Raw genomic sequence first — 19052 nt, 5'->3', positions numbered from 1 at the left:
GGGAGGCCCATCATGTGGTACAAATAGTGTAGGAGGCAACCTGTAGCTGCCCAGACAAGGAGCGGAACGCAGCTTTATCCTATATTTGCAAGGTTTGTTTTACCTGTCTCTGATGTACCTGTCTCTCTGCCTTGTATGCTGTCTGTTTGCATAGCTCGAACTTCAGGACCTTTTTGTGGAATAGTTTTCCCTTTAGCATGACCCATGTGATGATGCCAGACTAAGCTTGGTCAAAGTGCTGTCAATGTAGGTTTGAAGATTGGCTGTAGAGGTAAGAAAAACTAAGTTTAGAAGGTACCTATTTCTTAGTTCTGCTCTTCATTTTCAAGACATTTCTGCTAGCTTTGCTAATAATGGTGCAGATTTACAATTGTTACCACCACAGAACAGTTTGAAGAGGGGTGAGGTTCAATTTTGCCACTTGGATCACTCCGAGAATTCCAGCAAAGGTGTGATTTACTTGCCACTCTCTCCCACAAGTGATAATGGAAGGGGAAAAAAGGAGATTGTAGCTTTGTTTTCTGATCTTGTACTGCCACTGAAAGTTATCACCATATGATTTTAAAGTGAACAGATTCAATACAGATATCACTGTGAAAAAGTAAATATGGAATTGTGTAATACTATTTTTCAGACACTTTTGAAAACTTGAACTTCACATTACAGGCAGTTAAATTGTTATATTTTATCCTATAAATACATTATCTATTCTATGGTTACACAAGCATAGTAAAAGAAAACACATAAATCAAATGGTCTGTTTGTTATTCTTTACATAGCTTCTTTGTCTGCTTTTAAGTATTTGGAGTCTTTCCCACCCCTCCCAACCAAGTGCTTCTCCACCTAACTGCATTTCCTGAGTGGATTCCTCTAGGAGACAGAATCAGAGGTCTGCATGATGTCATTTCTATATTTAAATTAGATGGAGCAGAATAGGCCGTGCAATTTGTTTAATCAGCGCTCATGCTCTAATTTCCTTGGATTTGATTTTTTGCAATGCAGTCTTATCTTTGGGTTGCTATCTGGTAGCCAAGTCTGCTACTTGGCATGATTTCAGGGAGCTGGGTGCATTTTTCTTTTTGGCTACGAAACTCAAGAGGATTCTGTGATCAAGCAATTCTGCCCACAGAGCTTTTCAAGCACTGTAAATGCATTTAAGTGGGAATGTGACAGAAGAATACATACTTTCAAAACATAGAGATCAGATAAAATGTAAAGTGTAGTTGTTTAGAGCCATGCAGAAACATTCAGAAGATGGTAAATAAATAAATGGAAAATATGCAGATTCATCTGCTGTTACATAAACTGTACTAATTCTGGGATCAGGATTCAGCGATTTCAGTACAGGCATTTCCTGTATTTATTTTATCCAAATATGACTGAGTGTACTTCACTTCTGCTATTTCAGGCTTTGTCTATGTCATTGTAATGACTTGACAGACTGATGAATACAAATTGGTCTCTTCTCAGTAAGTGTTGGTAAGATCTTCACATCTCTCTCTTCTTTTTGTTTTTAATGTTATTCTGTAAGGACATTAGGTACTTTTTATTGGAAAACACTAATGGGTAGCAGGCAGATGACCTGAGATTTCACCTGTCAGTTCAATGAAGAGCAATCTTTGGAGCATCAAATCTAGAGGCAAAGATCTAGACTTTGAGACAGCAGTCTCTGGTTGGTTGGTGGGTGAAAAGTCAGCCCAGAGATCTCTGAGGAGTCTCACATCTCTCCTTATTGTTCTGGAGAGAAGAGAAGAAACAGTGCACCATGGAAGTGATGCACCCTTATGAGTAATGCTCACAAGAGAGGTGGTTCATTGCCAAAATGGTATGACTGGAGCAGCCAACTTAGAGGAAGAACAGAGTTATACTGAGAGCATCAGTGATCAATTATTTATTGTCAAAAGAAAATAGAGAAGCTGGCCCACACTGTCAAGCTACAGCATCTATTCCCCAAGAGAAACCATTGCGGGAGTATGCACAGCTAGAATGCAAAACAGACACACACAAAAAAGGCATCTAACAATATAGTTACACAAGGTTTTGAAAACCCTGCAGCTAACTCAGAGTCTAAACAAGAGCATGGAAACACTCTGAAAAACCTGAGAACTGTTGGTATGAAAATTGACCTACAACACTGCCCTAGTAAGGCAAGTGTGTGATTCTCTTCCTTTTCTCCCATCCCCACTGTTCCCTGTCAGCACTCCTCTGTGCTTTGGACTACAGCAGTGGCTGAAAAGGTCATGTTAATTTTCACCACATAATGGATATGAAGTGGTCCAGTAACTGGAAGAAAAAGTACTGTCTTTATTGCTTGTGCTGTCTGATTAGACGTGGGAAGTGTCTGATCTTTAAGCTGTTACATGATATGAGTTTATAAATTGGTAGAAATCCGAAGACAGAGTGAATAGGTCACTGAGTGTAGTTTTAAAACTTGCTGTCATGTTGGATTTACAGAATTTGAAGATTTCTGGTAATTAACAAGCTTATGATGATTTGATAACTGTTGGTGTCTTTCATAAGGAAAACCTTTCCAGAGTTCATGCCACCAGTGGAATACATTTTCAAAAGCCTTTCGTAATACTTAATCTGTTAATCTTCAGGATGATTTTAAATGCCACCTACTGGTAAAATTTACCTTACTGCATTTTCTTCTCATTTACAGACATTACAGTAACACAATAGGGCTCAGTCAGTATTGTGTTTTCCTCATTATCTCAGCTTTCAGAGATCTCATGCCTGGAACTTCATTACTCTATCTGATACTGTAAATCTTTATGCATTTACTTATATCTCTCTTGCCATACTGAGGTTTCCCAGTAAAGAGTGTTTCCCTGACTTCTTGACAAGTAAGTGTCCCATGATATTTAATTTGGCTGATGAGGTGTCCTGAAGGGACAAAAAGCCTCAAAAATGCTCTGGATCAGACAATGGAGCAGGAGCCAGCAGGTCTGGTTTTCCAGGAAAATGCCCACATTGCCCAGGCTTGTCTGAACATGCCCTGGAGTCCAAGTGGACCAGGTGTGTGTGCCTTCGGCCACATTTGGAGAAAACTCATTCTATAGGTTGAAGTGTCAGGTTTTTATCTCTTGTGACGAGCACCATGTAAAGCAATGGGAAATGTGGCAAATTAAGTCCATAGTACGGATCATAGCAGAAAACCAGTACAGTGGCAGAAAGATGTCATGGTCGGGGGGGGTGACAGGATAATTAAAAGAGCACCAAGAGCTGATCTCAGAGCCAGTGCTGCTTTACATTACACTCTGTCTAGAATAATGGTGGGCGATGCCATTTTGGTTTTATTTTAATTCCCACACATACTGCATGGTACCATGATCAGTGAATAATTACGTATGTGATTTACTAGTGGAACTGAGTTCTTATTCTCACTGAGTTCCAGGTATAGGAGTGGATGCAGAGTATGGTAAAATGAACACTTCAGGAAAAAGAATAGGGGAGTTTTTTCTGCAAATGAAATAGTATTTGTTCTCTGTGATTGACCAGGGATATAGCAGTTTTACTCCTATGAGTTTTCAGCTGGATTATGGGTGAGATTTAAATAGTATGTTGCTAAGCCTCTTGACTAAAAATAGTATTGGATTATTAAGATTAATGTAGTCTTTGTTGCCTTTGTTATCATTTAGAATGCAAGACACTCAGTCTTTAGTGCTAGATTTGGTGATATTTTCCTGTCCACACGAAAAAGAAATGTTAAAGGGGTAATTCAAGCATTTGTAGAAATCCAGCAGACAATATTTTGAAAGTGAATACACCCAAAGGATAAAGCTTTTAACTGAAAAGTGTACACTGATGGAAATTTTCTGGCTCAATTAGTACATGTGCTTAGCTGAAACCTACATGAATTTCAGCTGGTTGTTCATGTTCAGCTCACTGCACATCCTAATGGCACCTCTGTTGCACAAGCCTGATTTCTGACAGTTCCAAAAGGGAATTATAACTGTTTATCCCTAAGTATGACAGTAGTATAGTATGGCTGAGAACAAAAATGTGTCACTCATTGAGTGATTTGTATTTCATAAAAGGACGTTTTTTTCCTTTGGTGTTAAATTTTTAAGTTTCTGTGAATTTCTTCAGCCCTAGACCGAACTTTGAACCTGATTTATCATGCTGCCAGCATTCACTGAAGAAAAATGCCACTTACTGACAAAAGTCACAATTATGTAGTTTACAGTAGTACAAGAGACATTATTTTTATAGTTACCAAGTCTGGTCTGATAATATAGTTTCTCTGTATATATATATATATATATATATATAACATAAAGTGCTAGGTTTGTGTGTTTCATAACCTTGTCATTTCTGAACCCCAAACTTAGTGCATTTGCATTAAGCAAATCTTGTATATTTCAAATCTGACACCAAAATTGTAGTGGTACAGGATTCTCATGAATCCTTAGTTAATAGCCTTGTCTCCATCCCTACAATAAAGTATCTTTCTAGTTTCAGTTCAGCTGAAGTAGTGTAATTTCAAACAAATTATAAACAGTCTGGATGGGAAATCACACAATTAGGTACAGTTTTGATTTATTAAAATCCTCAATGTCATGCTTTGAGGAACATGAAGGAAGGAACTGTTTTAGCACAGCTTTTGGTGAAACAAAGGCACTGTGCTTCAGTCAAGAAAGCAAACCTTGTAGTGTCAAGAGTAAAGATGTGTCTGACTGCCTCAGATTGCTTGTATGCATGTGAAGCACAAGGCAGCAGCCACATCATTCACTGAATGGCTTTATGCACTTGTACCTGACTGAATGTGCCATCACTCTCTTTCAGAAGTATCGACAGTATATGTCTGCACTACTCACTCCTCCTTATGGTGTTATGGAAACTGGCTCCAACAATGACAGTAAGTAAGAAAACAGATACCAGATATTAGAAAAAAGATAAAAGGAAGGGAAAGATTAAAGTCCTCTGATTTGGGGTGTTGGAATTTAAATGTTAAATTAAATTCAGTATTATATAGAGTCACAGAATAGTAAGGGTTGGAGGGGACCTCTGGAAATCATCAAGTCTAATGTCTCTGCTAAAGCAGGTGCACTTTCTTTCTGGAGAAGGAGGCTCCACAACCTCTTTGTTCCAGTGTTCTCTCATCCCCAAGGTGAAGAAGTTTTTCCCCGTTTTTAGATGGAGCTTCTGCATTCCATTTTATTCCTAGTTGATCCTTCAGTGGGCACCACTGAAAAGAATCTGACCACATCCCCTTGACACTTGCCCTTTAGATATTTATAAGCACTGATAAGATCCCCTCTCAGTCATTTCTTTTCCGGACTAAAGAGCCTCAGGTCTCTCATCTTGTCCCTGTAAAAGAGATGCTCCAGTCTCCTACTCATTTTCATAGTCCTCCTCTAGACTGTCTCTCGTAGTTTACTGTCTCTCTTGAACTGGAGAGCCCAGAACGGGACACAGTACTCCACAACTGAGGAGGAGGAAAACCTCTACAGACCTGTTGGTTACACTCTTCTTAATGCGCTCCAAGATAATGTGGCCTCCTTGACCACAAGGGCACATTGCTGGCTCATGGTGAATTTGTCCACCCAGGCTCCCAGGTCCTTCTCCACTGAACTGTTTTCCAGCAGGTCAGCTCCTAACCTGTGCTGGTGATGTAGTTACTCCTTTATAGATGCAGGACCCTGCACTTGCTGTTGTCAAACTTCATTAGGTTCCTCTCTGCCTGTGTATCCAGCCTGTACAGGTCTCACTAAATAGCAGCACAGCCTTCCAGTGTTCCAGTTTTACAACTGTTTTAGAACCACAGATAGTAGGAAATACTTTGGAACTTGCCTGCCTGCATTACCAACTGTATACAAGTGTACACAGATCTGTGCATAAATCTGCACTATGACACAGGCCTATTGGCTCAAGCATCCTGTACAGAATATTTAATTGCTTATACAAGCTACATAAATTCCATGAGTCCTGATAGGAAAATAAATCTAATAAACTGGCTTGGTTTTCTAGTTTAGGATGGGAGCCTACATTAGTGCTTACACAGACAGCCTGCAGTAAACATGCTGCTCCTTGACCTCAGTTGCAGAGCTAAGTGTGATGTGTCTCTGCCTCATGAGAAACTGTCAGATTGTGGGATAGTGCTGTAGACATGAATCCAAGAGCAGCCTTTGGAACTCATCACTTCAGTAAATCAAATTATTTTTATTTAGTTGCCAGAAGATTATTTAGGTGCTACCAGGAGAATATCTAATGACTAGCAATTACATCTGGAATTTTGTCCCACATGTTATGTGCTCAATATGCCCTATTTGTCGAACAGTAGCATAGCATAGCACAGTGCAGCATAGCATAGCATAGCATAGCAGCGCTCATTTGTGTGAACTCAATGTCACATTTGACTTCAGTTTCAAAAAACCAGGTAATATTAAATTAAAAAATATAAATAATTCCTGTAAACATACTTCAGATATGAAGTTGTGAGAAAGTACTGTGTCAGCAAGATGTTTATAGTATCCACACAAGTTAGATGTTTTTTCTTTTTGGGGTGTGTGTTTACCGTATAAAAACTTTGTCTGAATTTACTCTTGAAAGCTCCATAAATTAATGTGTATGCTGTCAAAGTTGAAACCTCCAATTCCCCATTCTATTGATAAATATATTCACTGTTACTTAAAGATTGTACAGTATGTAATTATTTTCTGTGCTCTTTTTTTTCAGGAATGCCAGATAAGGACAGTATGTCAAGTAGTGCACTTTGCCAGGTTTCTAAGAATTGTAATAAGGTAAATCACAGCTAATTCTGCCTTTCTTTTTTGCTGGAGGGGAAGGGGGAAGGAATTTGGGAAGGGGGAAGGAATTTGGGAATAGAAAATGCAAAAGTCCATCATAAAATTGAAAAGAACCATGTGCATGTGGTTGATGCATGTGAGTACAGCAGACAAATTGCAAAGATGCTTTAGACATTGTGTCACGTAACTAGAGAAAGCAGCTGGTTCAGGATCAGCATTATTAGAAAGTATATTGCTGCTGAAGTTTGTGTTATAATCTGGTTGTCCTGGTTTTGTCTGAAAGGTGCTGAGGCAAAACAGGGAAAGCAGCACTATGGCAAGACCAGTGCATAGCCAACAGACAATAAAATTCATTGTTCTGGCCCAGTGCTCAGGGTGAATTTTCTCCTTGTGTTCAGGGAGCAGCTTTATGTCCCAGTTCTTGTTTATAAAATAGTTCTCTGCCTTCAGTCTAACCAAATGGGGACCCACATGAAAAACTCAAAAATACTTCTGTGATGGATGTTAAATCTTTGTAATAGTGGGAAGAAATAGTATCAGGCTTTGTGTAAACACTAGCAACTTCTACAATTTTTTATGGCAGGAGTAGAAAAGTTGTAGTAATAAACAGGTGGCTGTCTTTCTGGACATAGGAGTTTAATTGGATGCATTTGTCTGATGCCTTTAAAAGGTTAAAGGTATTTTTGTTACACAAAACCCATATTTTGACAGCAGATAAAGACAATTAATCTTTTAGCATGTTTCCTTAATGTGAAAATAACTACTTCCACCTTTCCCTGTCTGTCTGTCCTGCTTCCTCAAGGGTATAAATTTAACAGTATGTGGTTCCTTTTTCTAGAGTCTTATTCACTAATGCTATACCATATCCTGACATACATAGCCTTATCCTGTAGGAAAATAAACAATTTTCAATGCAGGTGAGTGTAAGTCTTAGATATTTAGATAGCATCTTTCTTCTGTAAAAGATGCAAATTCTGTAAGCATTTTACAAACAGTCATGGGGTTAACTCTTAGTGCTTCTCTAAGATGTTGGTATTTCAGTGCTACACTGAGGTAAGTGAGATCAGGGGGCTTGCCTGATCTCTCAATGAGAGCACCAAGCATAGGATCCAAACAAAAAGATGTTGTATTTTTTTAAGCAGATAGAGGTAACATGTAGGTAAAAACATCCATCTTTCCTAGAAGGTGTTACCTCCTCAGTAATGAGCAGTGATGCTCGGCTGAGGATGGTATACACTTTCAAGTACAAAGTATTTTAGAAATATATCAAAATTTAGTGATTAATACTGCTGCCAATGGCTGAGCTTTTCTGGCACAACAGAACTCTTCCCACACAAAGTAATGGTCACATGTGCAACGACTTCTACAAGAGTAAGGTCTTTTTCAAACCATATTGACTTCCTTTCCAAAACATATATAAGCCAGCCATCCTTTTCTCCCCCACATTTTACACATTTTTGTGGAGAGAAGCTGAGAAAGTAAACAAGTGACAGATGCTTGTCACCTTGTTTCACCCTGAAGGAGCTCAGTTCCGTGACAAATGTGTTAGAAGAACCTATACGGCGTAGAAACGGTTCATGAATCTTAGTTCAGTGGTTTTGCCATATGGCCACGGTTCTCTTCAATAGTATTAAATGAAAGGTAAATGCAGCAGGGGTAGATAACCAAGTATTTTATTTATTACATGGAAGCTTCATTTCCACAATTTTGAACTGTGCAACTGCTGTAATGCTTAAACAACACATTGATCTTTGTGCCCTGAAGTCAGTTTTGAGTTATGAGGGAGATATTGGGATTGCAGGGGAAAAAATCCAGAATTGTTGCCACCTATTCAAAATACTAAATAGCAGGGTACCAGAAATCAGCCCTCTTATAAATGTTATACATTTTGCTTATTACAGGGTGGTATTTGACTGTCAAAAGAGCTACTGCATCAGGGAAAGGCATTCAACCAGGGAAAGGGAGGTGTTTGTAGGACATCTTTAGACTACTTTATCTTTAGATTGCCAGAATGATGCATGAGAGACTAGCTACAAATACATCTCAGAGATGCCTGGGGGCCACTCTGTAATGCCCAGAAAAAGACTAAGTGAGGAACTTTTTCACTTTCAGAGAAAGTTCCTCAAAATATTTCATATATTAACAAAACATTACACTCCTAGAAAGAAGGAGATAATGTCTTCAGTCGTCCTGATCGTAATGATGGATTTCCTTTGAGGTGTGTGTGTTGTTTGAATTTTCCAGGGAAATTTATAACTATCATAGTATCATAGTATCAGTCAGGGTTGGAAGGGACCACAAGGATCATCTAGTTCCAACCCCCCTGCCATGGGCAGGGACACCCCACACTAGATCAGGCTGGCCAGAGCCTCATCCAGCCTGGTCTTAAACACCTCCAGGGATGGGGCCTCAACCCCCTCCCTGGACAACCCATTCCAGGGCTTCACCACTCTCATGGTGAGGAACCTCCTCCTCACATCTAGCCTGAATCTCCCCACCTCCAACTTCATTCCATTCCCCCTAGTCCTATCACTACCTGAGATCCTGAGAAGTCCCTCTCCAGCCCTCCTGTAGGCCCCCTTCAGATACTGGAAGGCCACAATTAGGTCACCTCGGAGCCTTCTCCAGACTGAACAGCCCCAACTCCCTCAGTCTGTCCCCAGAGGAGAGGTGCTCCAGCCCTCTGGTCATCCTCGTGGCCCTTCTCTGGACACGCTCCAGCACGTCCATATCCCTCTTGTAATAGGGGCTCCAGTACTGGATGCAGTACTCCAGGTGGGGTCTCACCAGAGCTGACTAGAGGGGGAAGATCACCTCCCTCGACCTGCTGGCCACACTTCTCCTGATGCAGCCCAGGATCTGATTGGCTTTGCGGGCTGCAAGTGCACATTGAGAGCTCATGTTGAGCTTTTTGTCCACCAGCACCCCCAAGTCTCTCTCCTCAGGGCTGCTTTCCAGCCAGTCACTGCCCAGCCTGTATTTGTGCCTGGGATTGCCTCGACCCAGATGCAGGACCCTGCACTTGCTCTTATTGAACCTCATGAGGTTGGCTTGTGCCCACCTCTCCAGCCTGTCAGGGTCCCTCTGGATGGCCTCCCTTCCCTCCAGCGTATCTGCTGCACCACTCAAATATAATATATTCCACTCTGGAAATATGAAATGCATGTTATTATCTTTTAGCCTGTACTGAGTCTTTTACAAGCACTCTAATAGGCGTTTTTCCATATTTGCTAATTATTTGAGCTTCATCTTCATAGCTTAATTTTTTTTTCTCTTGTCTTTCTATTAGCTTTTGATGAGTAACCTAAGATTTTTCTTTTAATATATGCCTTGAAATTTTCTCACCATATGGGGATGTTTGGTTTTCATAGTTCATTAAAATCTATTTAAAAATTCTATTTGGAGAAGGCAGCAAAGAAATTTTTTTTTTTTTTACCAAACACGAACTCATTTGCATCTAGGGTTACATTATTGCACATCATTTAATACAATATAGGAGTTAAATTGAGCATAAAATACTGAGATAGAGTATGCTACTGTCCTCAGTTATATTTTAGGGAATGGAAACAAAGTGACTTTAAAGCTATCTTACATAAAGGAAAATAACACAGCTTTGGTCTTTTTATCTAGTCAAATACCAGTACACTAGTCTCTCTAGCTCTAGTTTTAAAAAATTCTCATGGGGTGGAGTTGAATATAGCTGGGTTTGTGATGAATATAACTCTAAAGCCAAAATGACAAAAATCAATAATAATTTCAAATACATTTTTAGAAAAGATACAGAAGAGTACTTAGAACACAGGGGAGGTCGGGTTCCAGCGTGAGGCAGAGTAGGCAGTGGTTCTGTTTCCGTATATTACCAGCAGAGCTGGCAGCAGGGTTGCAAGGTGCCTCCCACTGCAAGATCCTGTTCTTGCAATTTGGCCACTTTTCACTGTTTATGTTGAAATTGCCATGCTGAGAGCATGCTTCTGGGTGATTTTTAAATTGAAATGGATCAAACCTCTCTGACATTGCATTTGGCAGAAAGTATATAGCACATATTAAATAGCTTTTTGAAGTGATACACTAGCAGTCCTGCCCTTTGGACTGGGAGCTCAACATCTGGGGCTTGTTCTGCAGTAAGGAGTGCCATTTGTGACCCTTTACAAAATAAAGCATATCCCTGAGCCTTGGAAAATATCAGTTGAAACTGGCTCACTAGAGGCTGATTACTGTTTGACCGCAAGCTTGTGCACATAGTTTGTGCAGATTCCACATGCAGAATTACCTACACATTTTCATCTTTGGTCCTGGGCTGCTTGGGCACTCCTGAGCTGATGCTTAATGGTGTGGGTTTTCTTGCAGTCACTCATCCTAGCTGCTGGAGGAACATTTTGATTATTTTGAAGCCAGACGCTTATTGAAAACCTGTTGTCTCCCATGTCCTCTTACACCCTCTACTGGTGCCCAAGTAGGAAATGAGTAAAGAAATAGCCCCTTGTTTTCTGGAGACATGAGATACGTGATTGTTTTAAAGAAGAGGGCATGGCAGAAATCAGTCATAGAGACACAGGAATGAATATAGGTAAGAACAGAAGGCAAACACATTGAGAGCATGAATCTCCACTCTCCTATGGAGTGTTGTACTGAGTGATTTTTTTCTGTCATCAGTAAATGTCTTAAACTCCTTTGTAAACTGTGAATGCCATGCCTAAGAGAGTGTAGGAATGATCCACAGAAAGAACAGAAATCTATGATTAATTATGCTATTTATTCAAGTAGCTGATAGTCAAAAAGTTCTAACCCTGCTAGTGATCCAAGATGAAGTTTTATATTGTTTTCCATAATGGAACCTCCATATTGCAGTTTGCTAAAAGATCTCACAATCTCAAGGAACTGCACTAAAAAAATTTGACTTGAAAGGAAGGCTGAAAAATGCCTTGCTCAGAAGCAAAGAATGGAGGCTGATTGAGCAGTGCTAATGAAGTCCTCTTATCCATGTTTGTTATGGTACAGACTTCGGTTCTTTGTGTTCATTATAGCACAGACTTGCTCATGTATATTTTTTCTGTGACACATCTCACCTCAAAAACATGATTGTTTTATATGTGTACAGCTGTATGACTGTTTAAAACCTACATATATTTATGCCTTCTTTAGTGGAAGCATACATCCTGAAATAGGGAAATCGCTACTTCATCTCCTTTGTACTGAGGAAATTGTACTGAACACAATATATAAGCAGATTACATTGTTCAAATTCATACAGTCTTTCTTACCATTGGGTGAAGAATATGCCTTGTTTTTTCTGAAATCCCTCTTAGGTTTTACTTCAGTACCTTCCGTGTATTGTCTGTAGATATCCATTGTGATAAAGAGCTGCAGGAGCTCCCTCTAGTGCAGAAAGTCATATCCTAAAACCCACGTGGATGGAGTTTTTCATATGATGACTCCAAATCCTCTAAACTGGAAGCTTATTGGATGTGATTTGTTTGAAGGTATTTTATATAGCAAAGCACCTATAGGATGTGCTAAAATACCCCTCTGAAAATCACCATTTCATCCATGTTCTTTCTGGTTAATTTGGTGTGATAAAATGTAAATTTATTTACTGAATTTTCAGTAAGGCATAGGTGCATGCTGATTTTTATGCATTTAAATATTGTAGTAGCCTCCCTAACATTCACATGAAAACTGTGTTATAACAGAACTGATCTTCTATGTGGATGGTTTATGTAACTGTCCAGTAATACAAGTGCGCTCATTCCTATCTTCTCCTGGGGTCTGTGCCAGAGTCAGGTCTCCTATACAATATTAGCATAGGGTTGAAAAATAATTCCCTTTGTTTTTGTTTTTTAAAGTGATTGCATAATATTTCTAAATTGTGTCATCATGCTTGAATTCTGATCAAGTTATCTTCATTTTGCTCTAAGTGGAAGTGCTCAGGGTTCAACCATTATGACAGCCTGTAACAATTTGGCTAGTGCAGGGGCTGTGCATATAGTCCCTGGCAATGAGTCACATGGTGACAGCATATGGCAGGAGAGATAACAAAGACAGGAGTGTGAGATGAGTAGGAGTCTGTGAAAAATACTTTTTTTCATATGTTTGTAATGAAATTCATCATGAAAAATATGAAGGTCTGTATATATCATCAGAGCTCTTTAATGTCAACAAAATTCTTAGTAAGTCTGCTGGCTTACATAAATAGTCTTTGCATAAATTAAACTGTTACAGAACCACCAGAGAAGGTGTTCCTTCCTGCAGTTCCAGCCATACGGAGATGAAACATCTGTAGGCTTCCCTTCCAAATGCCAGTGTGCACAGCAGTGCCTCAAAGAAACATTTGCACCACCCCATCTTCTGTTACCCAATTCAACTACCTGATAATCTATGAAATGTCAATGACCTATGATTTCATTGTGTACTCTGAATTCTGGAGACCCTCAGGCAGTTTCCACTGAAAACAGTTTCTTCCTTTGTTTCTAATCCTATAATTGAGCTCTGTTCTGACCAATACAGAACTAGCCAGAGCAGTCCCAATATGAAACCTGCAGATGTGATTAGTGATTCTCATTTGATCTATTTACTAAACAGGAATGAGTAACATTGTGGAGTAAAACAACAGAGTTCTTGGTCTAAATTGCTGTGCATTTATCAGTATATATGTCAACTCATTTTCTCTTCAGTGCATATTTGGTTCTTAAAGACCTTCTATGAATTTGGAAGAAAAACTATCTTCCCTTCTTTCTATAATGAGTTTTCATTGTGGTGATTCTAAGAACAGCTGTAAGGAGAAATAGAGCTGTCTCCAAAGATACTGAGATTGACAAGAGATGGGGGTCAAGACTTGTCTTCATAGATGAGTTAAATATTTTGCAGAAAAGAGTGTAGTTTTGCAAACTACATATGATAAAGGAATAACGGAGCTTAAATATATGTAGGTATATTTCAGTTTTAAAATATAAATTAACAACCACATTTGTCTAGGAAGATAAATAATGGGAAAAATAGCGAATGGTGCCCGATAGCAACAGCACAGCTGAATTATCAGCACCTGAAGACAGAGTCTCCCTTTCCTGTCACAGCTGCAAAACATTCCAGAAACAACCACTGCCCTTTGCTCAGGAATGGAAAAGCAATCTTGAAAAAGTGTGTCTGCATCTCTATTCTTCTTTAAGTGCTGCAATGACTTTCTGATTCAAATCAACCTTTAGAGTGGCATTTATTATGAGGGAGGAGTGAAAAGATGAAGAATGAGAGAGATGGGAGAGAGACCTCCTCTGTTACAAGCAAAACATATGCTTGAGGCAGTGTTAGAGCTAAACTGGATGAATTTTTAGTTCCATAACTTTGACATCTGAGTATTAATATGTATAATCTCCGTAGTGTTATTTTGGTGTTTTCCATTTCTCTTGTTTTTTGTTTTTTTTTTTATGTCAGCCCTTACTGCAATTTATGTGTATCCTAAAGCCTTGCAATTTTTGTTTGTGCCATGATGCAAAGGAGGGATGGAGGTCTCTGCTACAGAGAGCTTGCAGCCATCAAAAAAGATGGAGTGACTGTCAGACAAAAAGATTCTGAACATTGTAATGTGTGGGATTCACATGTGTTCATACATTTCAAATGAATTTTCTTTCAGGAAGTTATTGTGATCACTCCTTGGTGTGATAAATCCTAAGAGAGAGAGTATGGGAGGAAAAAGTTCCAAAATCAGTAGAGAAATGAAAAACTAAGTGATAGGTATTTCTTTGTCAATCATAATTTGAAGGGGATCTTAAACTGCTGGCCTCCTTAAGAATAGTAGCATAAACAAGAACTCATCTCCTCTGTGACAAACTTTCTCTCAACAAATGATTACAGAGGTGCCTAGGTCAACATGGGGAAGGCAGTTTGACTGAAGAGACATTTTCCCTTTCTTGACTCCTCTTGCCTTGCTAAATGTGTATTGCTATTACAGTTTAGATAAATAAAATAAATAATGGAAAAATAACAGAAACTGCTAGAAACTGCTAGAATTTGTAAAATACCTAATATTGTGGACTGGGTGTGGAATCTTCTTTCAATAGGACCATCACTCTTGGTTCCAGTTGTCTGGGGAAACAGCATATTGCCTTAGCTGCCAGTGCTGGGAAAGGCAGTCACATACTGCCTTTCCGCTGCAGAGATACATTTCATGGCTCTCGCTTCATGGTTGCCTCTTCTGTGTGATTCTGTCCCAACCCATAAAAAACACACACATATGCTTCATTTATCTCTTGCAGGTGAAAGGCAGAGAGAGTGGGTAATTATATGAGGAAAAAAAGATAGTCTTTTTTAAGGTTCATGTCTTCAGACAAGTCAAGCGAATAAAGTAACACATTTGGCATTTATATCTAAAACAGCAAAATGAAATTTTTTTTAAATCTTGTAATTATTTTCTCAAGTTTGGCAGAAAAATTGGATCAGAGATCTTAAAATCACATTATTTCTTGTCACTCATCATCTCTCATGCAGCACTTTGCCTGTCCAACAATACATACTGGAAATTGGTATTCCATAAAGTCAATTATAGTTCTGAGTCAGTAAGAAGTAATCAATTTGTCTGATCTGATTGTCTACTACCGTCTTTTTTTAGCTTTGTATATGGATGACAAACATTTGAGAGGTTAATAAATAGTGGAGAAAAGCTGTCCAGTGATTTTGTTCTTTTTGTGTTAGCTAGTCAAGAACTAGAGGCCTGTTGTGCTGGCTCCATGCAAAGAGCACCACCACCAAAACAAGTGTTCAGTTTATGGTGTCATTTAGAGCTGTTCTGAGTTAGAATTGCTGAGGCAAAAATGACAGATACCTATGACAGAGCTGAAAAGGTACTTAGGACTATTATCTTCAGTGATGGCAAAGAAGCAAGTGCTGTTCAGGTATTTAAAGACTTATAATTTATGACTTTTCATTACTTATTCTTTCTGCAAATTTCCTTCTGAAAGAAAGCTTGGCACAAGATCGTGAACGTTTGATCTTTGTGTGCTTTATCATCAGTGATGCAGCTGTCTTAAAATTAAAGATAGCGGTTAGTAATGAAATACAAATACACAGTGACTAGTAGAGAGATGAAAAGAATATGTAATTTAGGTTCTAAAATAAAAATGAAAAAAAAAAATAGCCTTACTTCTAGTACCAATTACTACAATGCTTCTAATTAAGATTACTCAGACACAATTGTTTTCATCTTAGGAAACCAAAATATTAGAAATTTGTGTAATACCCTTAAATTTGAACTGGATGGGGAAGAAGCCAGCAGCTTTACAGGAGAGAATTGTGATCAAGTCTTTGTAGACCTCCTAGTACTGCTTTGTCCATCCTCACTCTTTAAAGTAGCTGACTTCCAATGCATGAATGTGAGGGGACTGAAGAAACATCTCTCATGCCACTCTTTCCTTGCAGCCTTTTGCACAATGGCTCAGATGGTTAATTTCTATTCAAACCCATTTTCTGATTCAGCCCACTTTAGGGCCATGTGAGAGCCATCAGTGGTAACAGGAGCAGAGGTAGAGGAGGGTGATTGTGCAACAGTAAAATGGTGGAGGAAACAGCTCTCAGAACAGGGCACATTTGGGCTCCAGGAGGACCACAAGGCTGTGACCTACACTGGGACTTGTAGGGTGCCTATCTTCCCCCATGTCCCACCTCCATCATCTTTTCTCCCTACATCCAACTACATGTGCTCTATCGTCACACTGACACTTTTGCGTGCCTAATGGGAAGGGAGAAAAAGTGTCATAAACACATAAGTCTTTCCTCTGTGCTTAATTTTCTCCTGTTTTGGATGAAAATTGGCTTCCTGGCCAGGGCCAGCACAGTAAGCAGAACAGAGCCTGGATGTGAGATTTAAGGAGGGGATGGATCACAGTGATCCTGTTTGAGGCTGCTGTGAACTGTCTGCAGCCTTAAATGTCTGACTGCCAGAGAAAGCACTACCAGGTCTGTCAGCTATGTACTGAGGCTCTCCTGCCCCAAACCTGGCATTTCTGCAAGGCCACATAAGCTGCAGGGGAAGCAGAGAGACAACTGGCAGGGGATTGTATTGTTAGGCCACCTTGCAGCTCTGTTGCCCTTCACTGTTAAATTACAAATTAATCTGTGTGATTTCTGTCTTCTGTGTTTAAACACAGACTTCTGTAATATATTCTTTTTACTGCTGTAACACACATGCAGATCCAGGCAAATATTTCTTCCCCTCCCCCTTCCTCCTCATTGAGTTGTCTTAATTGTGTTCAGAGCCAGTGTAGACTGAGATTTTCAGCTTGTGGACTGCAAGCTGCCAGGTTCTGGCAGCTATTATAAATCAATCTGAGAAACCAACCTAAGAAAAGCCTATTGTCACTAGCTGCACAAGATTCCTCATCTTGACCGGAAAAACTGTAAGGGCTGCACAAGGGTGGTGAGACACTGGAACAGGTTGCCCAGGGAGTTGGTAGAAGCCCCATCCCTGGAGGTTTTTAAGGCCAGACTGGATGTGGCTCTGAGCAAACTGATCTAGTGTTAGGTGTTGCTGCCCATGGCAGGGGATTTGGAACTAGATGATCCTTGAGGTCCTTTCCAACCCTAACAATTCTATGATTCCATAAAGGACCCTAAACCACCCCCTCTCCTTTTGTCTCCCTTGATTTAGTTCACACTCTGCTGAATGTCAGTGTTAGCTGCTGCTGATTCCAGGGCATCACTGGGAAAAACATTGTTGACAAAACCGTAACAGTGGATTTCTGACATTGATTATACTCTAAATGTAGAGCCACTGATCCACAGCAGTCCTGGGGCCTGTGGAATAAAATGGCTCTCTTGTCTTCCTAGTGTACTGGTTCAAACTCAAGGAAGGAGAGAGAAGAAATCAGGAGGTTACCTTGCTAGAACTCCTGAATGCTATTTAATCTGTTTGATTTATTCAGTGTTTCAGTTTGTATTCTAGAAGTGATGTCTTTTGTGTTTTGTCTGGCTTTTCTGGTACAAGGATTGGAGAAGAGAACCTGTTTTACTGCCTGAAAAGTGCTGTGTGATTTTGTGGCAGTACACAGACACAGACACAATCTGCAATAAAATTGGACTTCGCTGTATCAAAATGTCCTCTGAGGAGGACACACATTTCTTTCCCTGAGACAGTCTTCTAGACCAACAGTCATGGAGAAGCTGAAGATTCCTATATTATTGCAGAAATAATAGTTTTTTAAAATGTAAGCTAGCTGAGAATACTCTTTGTATATTCAATATATCCTGGTTAACTGGTTTGGATTATAGAAACTAAACTTCTCTGGAACAGCAAACATTTTTACACTTAACATAGTGCAACAGTCCTTAGCCTATATACAGCTCACAGAGAGTCACAAAAGAGTGAGTTAAGCCAAAGATAATTTGGAGATTATGTTTAAAAAGGAGGTGAGTGTTTGACAGATGTCAGGACAGAATTTCAGCTAGACAATGCAATATTTGTAGTGATGATGTGAAAATTAATGCCAATATTAAAGAGAAATAGGAGAAAGGGGATAAATTACAAAATACATACAATAGATCCCTTTCCATTTCACAAGGACAGGGCTGGTTCTGTGATATTCCTAAAAGCCAGACATCACAGAATTTACACAGCTTGGGCTACATACTGAGAGGTAAAAAGAGGTCATCCCTTTCAGAAGCATACTGTGGTGAATTGGGGTGTAAAGAGATGTGGTTAGTGAGGGAAAATGTCAGGCAGAGTAATTTCACCTCTCTGTATCTGTCTTGGGTTAATTATTGCAGTGTTCTGTATGGATTTGTGGAACCATTTTTTTTCTCAAGTTGCAGTAAAGAATAATTTAGCAAGAGAAGCAGTTCAAAGTATGTTTAGAAATGTCTGTCCTTCAGTAGTTATTAGGGAAGAAATTACAAACAATGAGAACAAATATGAACAGGCCTGGTTTAAATGGTAGCAAGTTAGGCAGCTGCAAGCTCTGTAGGAAGTTAGGAGGAGGGAAGAAGCACATTTCCAAATACAAAATATTTACTATTTTCCAATGCTAATTATATTTTGTTCAGATTAGCAGGAATTAATAGTATTATTCCTTAACTCTTTTCATGGGGAATACCTACTGTTCACACAGATGCACATTAACTCAATGTTTGTATTTTATTTACTGATTATTCCCATTGCATTATGAAATTTATTTGAAAATTGAGGCCTGTTAATCTGTGTTGTTCAGATCCAAATTTTTATTCCAAATGTCTTTGTATGGTTTTAGACAATACAATTGCTACCACTAAATTATCTGAAGAACACTAAATTAACTGATTAACTAATACAGCAATTATGTT

General features: G+C 39.2%; 1 protein-coding gene across 11 annotated transcripts in view; it reads left to right on the top strand.

Moving 5' to 3' along the window:
* Nucleotides 1-19052, top strand: part of RAPGEF4 (Rap guanine nucleotide exchange factor 4) — a 146508-nt gene that overhangs the window by 63581 nt on the left and 63875 nt on the right. For 7 of the 11 annotated variants that reach the window (XM_068138574.1, XM_068138573.1, XM_068138571.1 and 4 more), the window contains 2 exons: nucleotides 4789-4861; nucleotides 6682-6746. In XM_068138574.1, the coding sequence (XP_067994675.1) occupies nucleotides 4789-4861; nucleotides 6682-6746 (138 nt within the window). Of the gene's footprint in view, nucleotides 1-1428; nucleotides 1480-4788; nucleotides 4862-6681; nucleotides 6747-7588; nucleotides 7670-19052 lie in introns of those variants that run through there. The other 4 variants (XM_068138577.1, XM_068138580.1, XM_068138576.1 and 1 more) reach the window with 4 other exon arrangements.

Source organism: Melanerpes formicivorus, unplaced genomic scaffold (genome assembly GCF_026170545.1).
Source record: "Melanerpes formicivorus ecotype bairdi unplaced genomic scaffold, bMelFor1.0.p_v2 SCAF_5, whole genome shotgun sequence".
Classification (NCBI taxonomy): Eukaryota; Metazoa; Chordata; class Aves; order Piciformes; family Picidae; genus Melanerpes; species Melanerpes formicivorus.
Note: the sequence above shows the minus strand (reverse complement) of the source record. Positions and strands in the feature narration are given on the sequence as shown.